The sequence below is a fragment of the Camelus dromedarius genome, chromosome 21, assembly GCF_036321535.1.
Source record: "Camelus dromedarius isolate mCamDro1 chromosome 21, mCamDro1.pat, whole genome shotgun sequence".
Lineage (NCBI taxonomy): Eukaryota > Metazoa > Chordata > Mammalia > Artiodactyla > Camelidae > Camelus > Camelus dromedarius.
In genome coordinates, this window is record NC_087456.1 from 16,905,560 (window position 1) to 16,916,861 (window position 11,302).

The following is an 11,302-nucleotide window of genomic DNA, read 5'->3' on the forward strand; positions in this document are numbered from 1 at the left end:
AGCATAATAAAGACTTAGCTCTGGGACAGAGGATAGAAGGGGCTAAGGATCCATATCTGAGGCCCAGAAAATCAGGCTGAGAAATAGGATCAGTCATTTGGGAAAGTTCCACAGGGAGCAGGAAACACCAGAAAACAAGAGAACGAAGAGCTACTTCAGTCCTTGCCTCCAGTAGAATGAATTCAGAGTTGTCCTGAAGTTAGTCCCTCACCCCTCGAACTTCTGTGTTGAAAGGTCTGGTCCACTTCACTTTGGCCAAGGCTCCGGGAAGGCCATGAAAACATCTACACAGTGTTAGGAATTAAAATATGTAAGGAATGTAAGATGCTCATGTTACACACTCAGGACACTGTCAGGTGTGAAGATTCCTGACTGGACACCTCCGTCCTTCCTGCTCCTCAGTGCCTACCGCTTTGATCTGGGATACCACCTGGACTTTGTGGAATCTATTTTTAGTTCATTTAGATTATCCTCCTCCTGGGTCATTGAGGCAGGAACATGATGATTGTTTCCATCATTTGCTACTTTGAGATTAGGACATAAATGGGAGATCTGCCAAACATTATTTCCTTTGTGTCTTATTTCCATAAGACATAGAGCACACACTCTATATGACATTCTATATGACCCTTAAGCATGTGGGCTATTTAGAAGGTCCTCTTGGAGTGAATTGATAGAGAAGTGATGCATACGGATAAGAGCCACTTCATTTGCCATCTTACTGCAGAACTCAGTTGTGAAAAACAGAATGTTGTTTCCACAATAGTGGGAATTGTGCATGGAGGTTGAGATGATTTTGATAACAGTAAAACCATTAGTAGCTATCTCCTCTCATAAGTTCTACTGATGCCGATACAGAAAGTAGACAACTGAGATGAGATACGGCCTAATTCAACTAAGTCAGCATGAGTTCTGCTCAGCTTCAATGAGTGATGTTATTTTGGGAAAAATCTGCTCCTTGTTTTCTGGGTTTAATAAACAGTTATCCCTGTACAGATTTAAACTGACATTCCCCAAAATTATTATAGATTAGAATTCTAACTTATAAAAATGTTTGTGCTATGATTAGCTCCATATATTTAATAGGAAGTCATGGACTCAAGTTTAAAACTCCTTGTTGGGTCAGTGAAAGTCTATATAAATGATCTAATGAACACAATAACTTCCACTGAATTCTAGTTACTTTCTCTTCCCTCCCTTTGCCTTTCCTCAGGCTCTGGCATGCCCTCAGTGGTCATTACTGTGGATATTTTGGACAGCGAAGAGTCTTTGAAATATCACAGACAAGTGATTTTATTTTGCCTTGTGATGTTAATGAATATCCCATAGAAATAAAAGAAGAAAGCAAGTTCACAGAAAAGAAGCAAAAATATGAATATCCTCTGGTATTTGACCAGGAAAGGTAAGAGCATTTGGTTTTGTTTGTTTGTTTGTTTTCAGATGAGCAGACGAAATTAAACTATATGATACTGTGACTCTCTGCTGGACATGGAGAATTCAAAGGTGAAAAGCCCAGAACTTTTCGGTAATTTTGAAATTCAGAGGAAGGGAGAAATAAGCAAACAAAAGCTACAATTTGGTATAATAATACCTCTAGGAACATCAGTTCTTAAAATAATCACAGCGGGGAAAATAAGATTTACTCAAAGATCAAAGAGGTAATTGCCTAAGAAAAGGCACTAAAAAAAAAAAAATACTATGTTATAGTCTTTCAAGGCTTGAAGTCCAGGGAGCAAATAGGGAGGATATGGTAGGAGATAAAGCAAGAAAAGCCTATAGGGGCCAAAATGGAATTAAGACTTTCATGGGCCAGCAAAAGGATTTTATACTTTATAAAAATCACTCTGGCAGACTACATAAGGGGAAGACCAGGCCTGGAGAAAAAGACAGTGAGTTTGGTTCTGGACAGGTTTAAGTCTGAGATGCTGGTGGGACTTCCAATGAGAGATCTTGAATCAGCATGAGATAGACCTGTCTGGAGCTCCCAAAAGAGGTCATAACTATAGATAAAGATGTTATCAGCATACTAGTATTTTCAATGTGGATGAGTCATGTAGGTCCTGTGTATAGAGTGAAAAAAAAAACAGAAAATGAAGGAAGAAATCAAGAAATAGCCTGTAAAGAGCAGGCTAAGGAAGAGAAACCAGTGAAAAAATATTAAGAAGAAACAGCCAAGATGTTGAAAGGAAAGTCATAAACAAGTGCTATGATGGAAATCAAAGGAGGAGAGAGTCTAAGAAAAGTGGTAAAGAGGACATGTTTGTAGAACATGGCAGTGAAATCACACAGGACAACAGAAAAGTAAACACTGGATTTGGTATGTCCATCAGCTGAAAGGTCACTAATGATTCTAGAGAGTGAAATTTCAAAGACTGATAGGTAAAAATCACATTGTAGTGGCTGAGAAATAAACAGGAGATGCGTGGTGATGACAGTATAGATTACTTTGTAAGGAAGTCAAATAGCTCTAAGGTTGAAGAAGAGCTTGTTTCATGAGTTTGCTTGTTTTGGAGAGAGACTTGAGCTTGCTTCAAGGCTCAGAAGAAGGAAGCCAGTCCCCTAGTAGAGAAAAAAATATTGGTGAAAAGTTGTTTTATGCTTTTGCTAAGCTCAGTCCCATCTGAATCTTTGTTATAATGGAAGAGATCAGTGCTCATCTGAGCTCTCAACATTAGCAAAGCTCAGCCCTAGGTGGTAGATGTCTAGATGTCTAGCCCTTGGGGGACCAGACTGCTTAGACTGGTAATATTCAGCAGACCAGATGAGTCCGAAACAGGAAGGATCAGAGAGGACTGTCCAAGATCAAGTCTTTTAGAGAAATCCTAAGTGGGTCAAAGCTGGGGAGACCCAATGCCATCTTCTAGTCCAAAAGTGTAGAATGGCTGTAAATAGAAATTGAAGCAAAGAGTCATAAGCCATACAGAATTTGGGTCAAAACAGAAACAGTTTAAGAACAATTAACAAGGGTCTCAGGTGACTGCCAAAACCCCACTGAAGGGCTCAAGGCTTGCCTTGGCTGGGCAGTAAGGAGCTCTGTGGAAGAAGTCCAGCTGAAATGTAAGAGGCGGTGTGGTAGAGCTAAGATTCATCAGGCTATGGTAAGGTTCACCAAGCAAAGTTGATCAATCCCTTTGGGTAATTGCTGCACCCTGAACATCCATATATCTTAGTACTTAAAACACCATATTCTAATTAAATTAGTATGCATCTGCTTCACTATCCTCTGAGTTCCTTAAGGGCTAGTACAATGTTTTATCCATCTTTATATACCTAGTTCTTATCTCAGCGCTTAGCACACAGTAGGCACTCAAAAGATATTGTGGAACAAATAAAGAATGACTAATGGAGAACATTACAAGCAGAGGTAACCGATGTAAATGATAGATACAGAAGTATGAGACACTATGATGTACTTGGGATAGCTTGAAGTAGGATACGTGTCCACATTATAAGTAAATAATTATGTCTTGTCTGTAGCATATTGGGCCTTTTTCTGTAGAAGAATTCCATCCTAGGACATACTATTTAGTACCTTTAAAAATGCTTTTAATATTTAGTTATGACTTCTCAAATATATGCGTAAGTAGGTTTTAACTATAATAGAGCCGCCCTGAGTCACAAAACAAATCAAACATTGGTTTTGTACCAGAGGTTTCCTCATCTTTACTATACAGATTTTTTCCAATGGCTATTAATGAATTTAACTACATGGAATGTTCAGGTTTAGCAGAAATCTCTGGAGGGAAATCTGGGAAGCCATGAGGCATAAGAGTTAAGCACAAAGGTTGCATCATTAGGACAGGTGCCGTGGGAGCCAGAGAAAGTGGGAGTCCACACAAAGAAGGATGAAATGGATACTTGTTGAGTAGGCAGAAAATAAAAGTTGTGGTATGCGCTTGACCATTTTTTGTGTATCTTTATATGCAGATGGAAAAAAATGAGCTCAATGTCTTTGCTTTTCAAACGTACACCTCCTAAGGCCTTTGAAGTGGAACATGATTTTAAGTATTTCAAGTGTCTTTCTACTCCCAAGGTAGGTTTAAAAACCAAAAAAGAAAGACAAGACAAAACAAAAAAAAAATACTTTGCTTTGGTTTTTCACTTTTGGTTTTGAATTTAGATATGTCCAATGTATTAGCTTTCTACTGCTGCTGTCACAAATCGCAGCAAACCCGGTTGCTTAAGCAGTACATATCACTTATTTCACGGTTCTGATGGTCAGAAGTCCGACCTGGGTCTCACTGGTGCTGCCAGAGCTGTGTTCATTTCCAGAGGCGCTAGGGGAGAATCTCAGACTCCTTAGTTTGTGGCCCCGCTCCTTCATCTTCGAAGCTAGAAATGTTGCATCTCTCTGCCCATTCTTCCGTGGTCTCGTCTCTCTGACCAGTGGGAAAGGTTCTCTGCTTTTAAGGATTCCTGTCATTAGATTGGGCCCACTTAGATAATCCGTCTCAAGGTTCCTAACCTTAATCACATCTGCAAAGTCCCTTTTGCCAAGTGAAGCAATATATTCACAAATTGGGGGTGGGAGGAAGAAGGTGTGAACATCCTTGGTTGCCATTATTCTGCCCATCCCAGACAGACACACTTCTCTTCAGTGCAGAAATAGGAGAGAAATGTATACTGCTGTTTATTTCTATTCCTAACACTTTTAAAAAATGGACACAGCATGAGTCTTTAGGCTAAGGTCTGGCATAAATGAATTAAAATGGATTTCCTCAGGATTTTCTGCAAACCAAACCAAACTTACCTCCCATTAAAACTTATCCCTCATTACTAACCTACAGTTGCCCGACCCTCTACAAATCAGACTAATCGTTGTTTTCCTGAGCATTACTCTCAGTCTTCTGCCCCTACAGTCCACCTGGGCTCCCCTTACCACAACCATGATCTCTCTCTATCAAAGTCCATCCTTCTTTGTAACTGACAAACTATTAGTATCCACAATAAGAAAAATCAAGAAGAAAAGACAGTCCAATTTTAAAAATGGTCAAATACTTGAATAGATAGTTCACAAAAGAAAAAAAAATTACCAATAAACACATGAAAAGATGCTCAACCTCATTAGCAATCATGGAAATCCATGTCAATAATGTAAGATACCATTTTACACCCGCCAGACTGGCAAATATCATAAAGTCTGACCATGTCATGGGTGTGCATTTGTAACAATCAGAACACTCATCTGCTGGTAGAAGTAGTGTAAACTGCTAGAATCACTCTGGGAAATAATATGACAGACGTTATCTAGTAAAGCTGAAAACAGGCCTACTCTACTAAGGACATACCCTGGGGAAATGCTTGAGTCTGTGTTTAGGAGGCAGGAACAAGAAAGCTCAGAGCAGGACTGTTGGCAATAGCAAAAACCTGAAAGCAGCCTAAATGCTCATCAACAGTGTAATTAGTAAATAAACAATGATGTAATTACAACTTGGAATACTATGGAGCAGTAAAAATAAATGAATTTGAATAACACTCACCTACACAAAGGTTTGAAACATACTATTGAGTGAGGAAAGTTTTGCATAAGGATATATACATAGCAATTTCATTTAGATAAAAAGAGAGAAGAGGCAAAACGAAATAAAATATTCTTTTGGCAAAAACCATATAAGGTAAAACTATAAAGCAAGAGAATTAAAAGCACAACACTTGGATCGTCATTATGTTTGAGGGCAGACGAAAAGGACGGAAGCCTGTTAACACCACGCTGAAAACCTCTAAGCTGAGGATATTGCTCCAAGTTGTAAAACACAGCTGTGCTCAGAGTGCCATTATTCTTGCACGGTATCAACTTCATATTTAATAAATATGTAACACTTTCCAAATGAATCAATTTTCATAAACGCTACCCTTCTGTCCAAATGGAACTCAGACAGCTTCTCCCAGAGGACAGGGTGACAGGCAGGAAAGGGACTGGCTGTGGAATGTGACAGACTTAGGTTTAATCTCATGTAAGTTATTTTATCTCTTTCCTCATCTGCAAATCCCTCAAAGAGCTGTTATGAAGATTAAAATCAGAAAATGTACATCATAGATACTAGATACTCAATAAATGTTCATTCTACTTTACGAGAAGAGCCCAGTCTCTCCCTGCTTTGTGTCTCATAACATGTTCACTTACCATGTTCTACACTGTATTAGAATTATTGATATACTTACTTTTAAATTTTATTTTAATTGAAGTATAGTCAGTTATAATGTGTCCATTTCTGGTGTACAGCATAATGTTTCAGTCATACATACATATATATATTTTTTTTCATATTCTTTTTCATTATAGGTTACTACAATATTTTGAATATAGTTCCTTGTGCTATACAGAAGCAATTTGGTTTTTATCTATTTTACATATAATAGTTAATATTTGCAAATCTCAAATTTCCAATTTATCCCTTCTCACCCTCTTCCCCCTGGTAACCATAAGTTTGTTTACTATGTCTGTTTCTGTTTTGTAGATAAGTTCATTAGTACGTTAGTGTCTTCTTTTTCCTTTTTTTTTTTTTTTTTTAGATTCCACATATGAGTGGTATCATATGTAATTTTTCTTTTTCTTTCTGGCTTACTTCACTTAGAATGACGATCTCCAGATCCATCCATGTTGCTGCAAATAGCATTATTTTATTCTTTTTTATGGTTGAGTAGTATTCCATTGGGTATACTTACTCTTACTTCTCACCCCACCAGTAAATCATAAGCTCTTTATGGACAAAGATGCAGAGAACATAACAATGCTCAGTTTTGTTGAACAGCACAACTTGAAAATAAAGATTGGATTCACTTTTAATATTATCTTCCAACTTGAAAATAAGGAATAACTTTTAAAGTAATCTGAAACATGAAATAAATTTGGGGAAATCTTTAGAAAGGTTTTAAAGCTTTTGAAACAACTGAAAGCCCCCAATACTATAAGGCTTACCCTCTTCTTAACACATTTATATCTTCTTGGTTGGTAAAACGACAAAGATTTAATGCTCAAGTTGAATTAAAATACATTTTGGAATCTGATTTCTAATAGCAATCTTGTTTTGCCCATTCCTTTTCATTCTCAATTGTGTAATATTTATCTATTCACTTCTTTTCTGTTAAACTCTTTTTGACATTGTTTTCAGTAATAATAATACAATATCACCAAATCTTACATTTGAATAGCTCCTTACTATATACATTACTTCATTTGATCCTCATAACCAGTCAACAGGGAAAGAACTTGCTTAAGGTCATGCAGCTAATAAGTGACAGAGTCAGAATTTGAACCCAAGAATTTTGCCACTGATGTAATGTGCCCTTTCCATTTTAACAGTCACTTCTCTATTTTGCAGATTCGAAGACATGCTTTAGAAGGTTTCAAGACTGAAAACAGAAAGGCGGGGATTGTTTTTGGTTCTCTGCCTATATACAGGGTGAGTTGGAGGTATTCAGGACTAGATTTGTTACAGAACAATAGGGAACCTGACATCTCACTCCTGAACCTGGGCTACCGAGCAAGGTTGCGGAAAACTGCATAACCAAGCAGAGTGATGCTTCCACAAACATGTATAACCTCAATTTCCACCACATTCTCCCATGTTCCCCATATTCCAGCTAAGCTAACTTACTTACCATTCCTTAAGCATCACTGTTCTTCCCTTTTCGGGGACTTTGCCTGGACTTCCCCTCTGCCTGTAACTCATCCACCTCTTGTTTCCCTCCAAATCCCTACTCATCCTTCAAGTCTCCAATTCAGAAAACCTGTTAAATTAAAGAATTAATTATTAACCAAGGATAATAAACCAAAAACCAAATATTACAACTTAATCTTAACCTATAGTTTCTTAACATGTTATTTCCCTTTCCCAAGAACATGTTGATGCTGATTACAGGTATCAAACACTTAAACTACAGACAGGACTAAAGGTACAGCCTCAGAATTAATAGTGGGCTACTGGCAAAGTGGGTATTTTTGAAAGCAGTTGGACCTTATCACTCCCTATCCCCCACCCCTGAATTCACAGAAATTATCGCTTTAAATATGTCTTACTAACTTTATATATGGCTTCTAGATACCAAGCCCCCCTAGTCTAAGACTGCTTCCACTAATTGGTTCAGAAGCACAAATGGAGTCTACAGATGGCATTTCAGGAAAGAAGAAGGGGCGTCATGTTCAACATGAAAAAGTAAGTTTGTACTTAGAATTCCATTCGTATCCCATTTCTGTTTCAATTGTTACTTATTTCTGGACCTAAAATTATCTCAAACCATACTCTGTTTAGAAATACTCCAGGATTTTAGCTCAGGGAGGTGGAAATCATGAATTTCTTGGATAGAGAGAAAAATCAAACAGGACCTCTGATCTGAACAAATAAAACCTTCCTACAGCTAATTTAAGACTTAGGTTTACTAAGCTTAAAATCCAGGCAGTATGACATGACACGGGGATTGTATAGTCACTGTTTCTTCCTAATCCTATTGTACTGCAGGATGGAAACAAGACATCAGTAAGTTTCTGGCTCACCAGCCAAGTCAAAGAGAATGTTTCCCATATATTAACAGGAATAACTAACAAATAAAACTTTACAGTTTACATGGTGTTTTTATAAATGATCCTCTTGATTTTCACAATCACAAAGAAAATGTTATACCCATCATAGAACTGGAAAAAAAGTGGAGCCAAAAGGGAGGTTTAGTGACTTAACAAAGATCACATAAGAATTAACTGACAATCTGAGGTCAACTTCTGACTCCAAATTTCATGCTCATTCTATTAAACCAAACAGCCTAAAAAACTCAAATCCTATTACTCTTTTACTAGTTCTAGGAAGTTTATATGAGCCTAACTTAACCTGTGGCCATTTATCTAGTCATTAAAATACATCAAACATTAAGAGGAAAATCTAATATATGGTAATTTTTATAAGCCTCCACGCATGTAGTCAATAAACACAGAAAGGAGATAGTTATTGTTTGTGCTTAATCGAACAACAGATAACAAATACAACTACAACAAAAAGCTGTTTTATTTAATATAGAAAACTTCACATAATTTTGTTATCTTGTGCACTTAATGAGAATATGAATGATTCCTGTTAATCATCAATCTACCAATTATTTGAGCAAGAATTTCTGGCAACAGTAGAGTTTTTTATAAAAATAAGAGTTATTTTAATTGTCTTAAGTAATGGATGAAACACAACCTAGCAAGCTCCTTTGTTTCCTGTTTTTAACCAAACTTTACAGATTGGGCAGTGAATCCTGCTGCCCAGTTAAGTAGTTCTGAAGTTTACCTTGTTCCACTATGCCTTTCTGGAGCCCTGCCTCCTGGTTGTTTTGTTTTGTTTTGTTTTTTAAACACATTTTTACCCCGGAGGCACAAAGAATAGTTAAGTAAATTATACTTTCTTTCTAGAAGGATTAAGATCTCTAAAAATTAGTGGTACAATTTGACTCTAGAAAACTGTCATAGATGACAGTTACTGACAAGTCCTTTATTTCACAGACACAACGGAAGAAAAGTCTGAAAAGAAATTTGGTCCCACAAATAAATCTGACTTCTTCTTTCTTCCCAAGCATCCCCAAATGAAGAGAGAAAAATCAGAAGTGGCTGTTTTGGCCTGAGCTGTACATCAAATGGCAAGGTCTGACTGATAGTCTAGTCTTTATCTCAGGGTGAAAGTGAAGGGTCCATCAGACACTGTCACCCATATCTGTATCCTCAAGCCATCCTACTGATGGAGAAGATTACTCAGGGAGCTCAGGTGGCCTCACCTCTGAGTATGAAGCAAGCAGCAAGCAGCCCATTGGCCAACTTATTTCATAAACAGAAATCCACTTACTGAATAGGTGATACTTCTTGTTTACTGTCAGGAAAATGACACATTAAGAAACAAAGAAAATCAATAGCATAAGTAGATCTAATCAATGACTAGGTTTCCACTTCCCACCATTGTTAACCCTAATTCATAACCAGAATTATTATTAGAAGGTAAGCAATAAGAGGCAAATTAATTATGTGTCATGCTTTGGGGACTACAAAGAGAATTATTAAAAAGAAAAATGTGCCCATCAAGCCTCTAGCTCTCTGTCTTTTTCATTTAGGGAAATGTCACATGGAAGAAAATCCCAGTAACTTTGGGAAACTAAATTTTTTATTCATATGAAGTTTATTCACATATTTCTTTTTATGTTTATTTCTAAATACCCCTCCCTGTCTGACCTAAGTTAGGTTCTTCCCATTTTTTTTATTTTAACAATATTCCTAAGAAGACAACAACCAGGTCTAGAGTATCATGAGGACCGGAAGCTTCGCCCCAAGTGGCCACCAAAGTCAAAAATGTCTTTAAAGTCTGTGCACCATAGGCCACTTTCCATGGCTGTTTGGTTATAAAGTTTCCCCAGGTTTATGCCAAAGGTAAACAAAGCTGGACACTATGTAAAGTGGTCAGGACAGATTTTAATCAATAATATATTGCAATAGGGAAAAGCACCCAGCATGAAATGAACTCACCCTGAATTTGTACGGAAGTGACTGGGCAGTTTAAAGAGGGAATGGGGCTGTGCGTGAGTGACAGCTCAGCAGCCAGGGAGTGAAACATTTTTTAAAAATCGGGAAGGGAGAGTTGGAGACTCACTTGGGACTGCTAACCAGAAGTTGTGGAAGTCAGGCACCTCCCCTCCTAGAGACGCTGGGGGAAGAGATCCTGTCTTCAGGTGGTGGCTGGAACAAATGCTGAATTCTTTTGGCAGCCTTGAGTTTTCTCAGGCAGGCACTTAAGTGGGGCTGGGGTCACCCTACGGATGAAGACTTGATGTTAAAAACCATGTTGCTGTTTGTTTAAGTCTTTATAAGCCAAGTCTGAGACCTAGTTGAGAAGAGGGCAGAGGACCCTGGCTGGCCTGGTCAAGGAAAGACTGTCTCTTACCAGTTCAATTACTTAGCAGGCACTCCCTCCCCTTCCCAAAGGGGAAGGGTCCATGGAGCATATACCTCAAGCTGCACCTTCTGTGTGCCTGGAGCCCATGTGTAGCTGCCTATGAAGAGCCGAGATTAGCAGCACAAGGACTAGGGGTGATTTCCAGCCAGGACCCCTTTTCGGTTTAGAGACCTCAACACAAACACGCGACGGCGCTCTCTGAGCTTCTGCGCCGGGATCCGAGGCCGCAGTCGGGAGAGCTCCACGACTCCCAGCAGTTTGGGGAGGAGCTCGACGCGCTTCCCGGGCGCCACGCGCCATGGGCCCGCAGAGCCAGCTCCACTCAGCTCTCTGGAAGGTCGCCCGGAGATCCAAGGGGACGGCTGCGGCGGCGCCCGCGCTGGCGCCGGCGG

The 11,302-nt window shown here is 38.6% G+C and overlaps 1 protein-coding gene and 1 long non-coding RNA gene across 3 annotated transcripts in view; one reads left to right on the forward strand and one right to left on the reverse strand.

Annotated features, from left to right (window-relative positions):
• WDR64 (WD repeat domain 64) overlaps window positions 1-9,756 on the forward strand; it is a 66,145-nt gene extending 56,389 nt beyond the window's left edge. For both annotated transcript variants that reach the window (XM_064477207.1, XM_031438546.2), the window contains exons 24-28: window positions 1,214-1,402; window positions 3,928-4,033; window positions 7,323-7,403; window positions 8,043-8,156; window positions 9,476-9,756. In XM_064477207.1, coding sequence (XP_064333277.1) covers window positions 1,214-1,402; window positions 3,928-4,033; window positions 7,323-7,403; window positions 8,043-8,156; window positions 9,476-9,559 — 574 coding nt within the window. In that variant the 3' untranslated portion in view covers window positions 9,560-9,756. The remainder of the gene's footprint in view (window positions 1-1,213; window positions 1,403-3,927; window positions 4,034-7,322; window positions 7,404-8,042; window positions 8,157-9,475) is intronic.
• The window catches only part of LOC135318789 (uncharacterized), a 29,352-nt gene extending 18,050 nt beyond the window's left edge, over window positions 1-11,302 (reverse strand). The window contains exons 1-3 of the long non-coding RNA XR_010377144.1: window positions 10,964-11,302; window positions 9,745-10,767; window positions 7,603-7,731 (exon numbers count right to left, since the gene is read on the reverse strand). This is a non-coding gene — a long non-coding RNA (uncharacterized LOC135318789). The remainder of the gene's footprint in view (window positions 1-7,602; window positions 7,732-9,744; window positions 10,768-10,963) is intronic.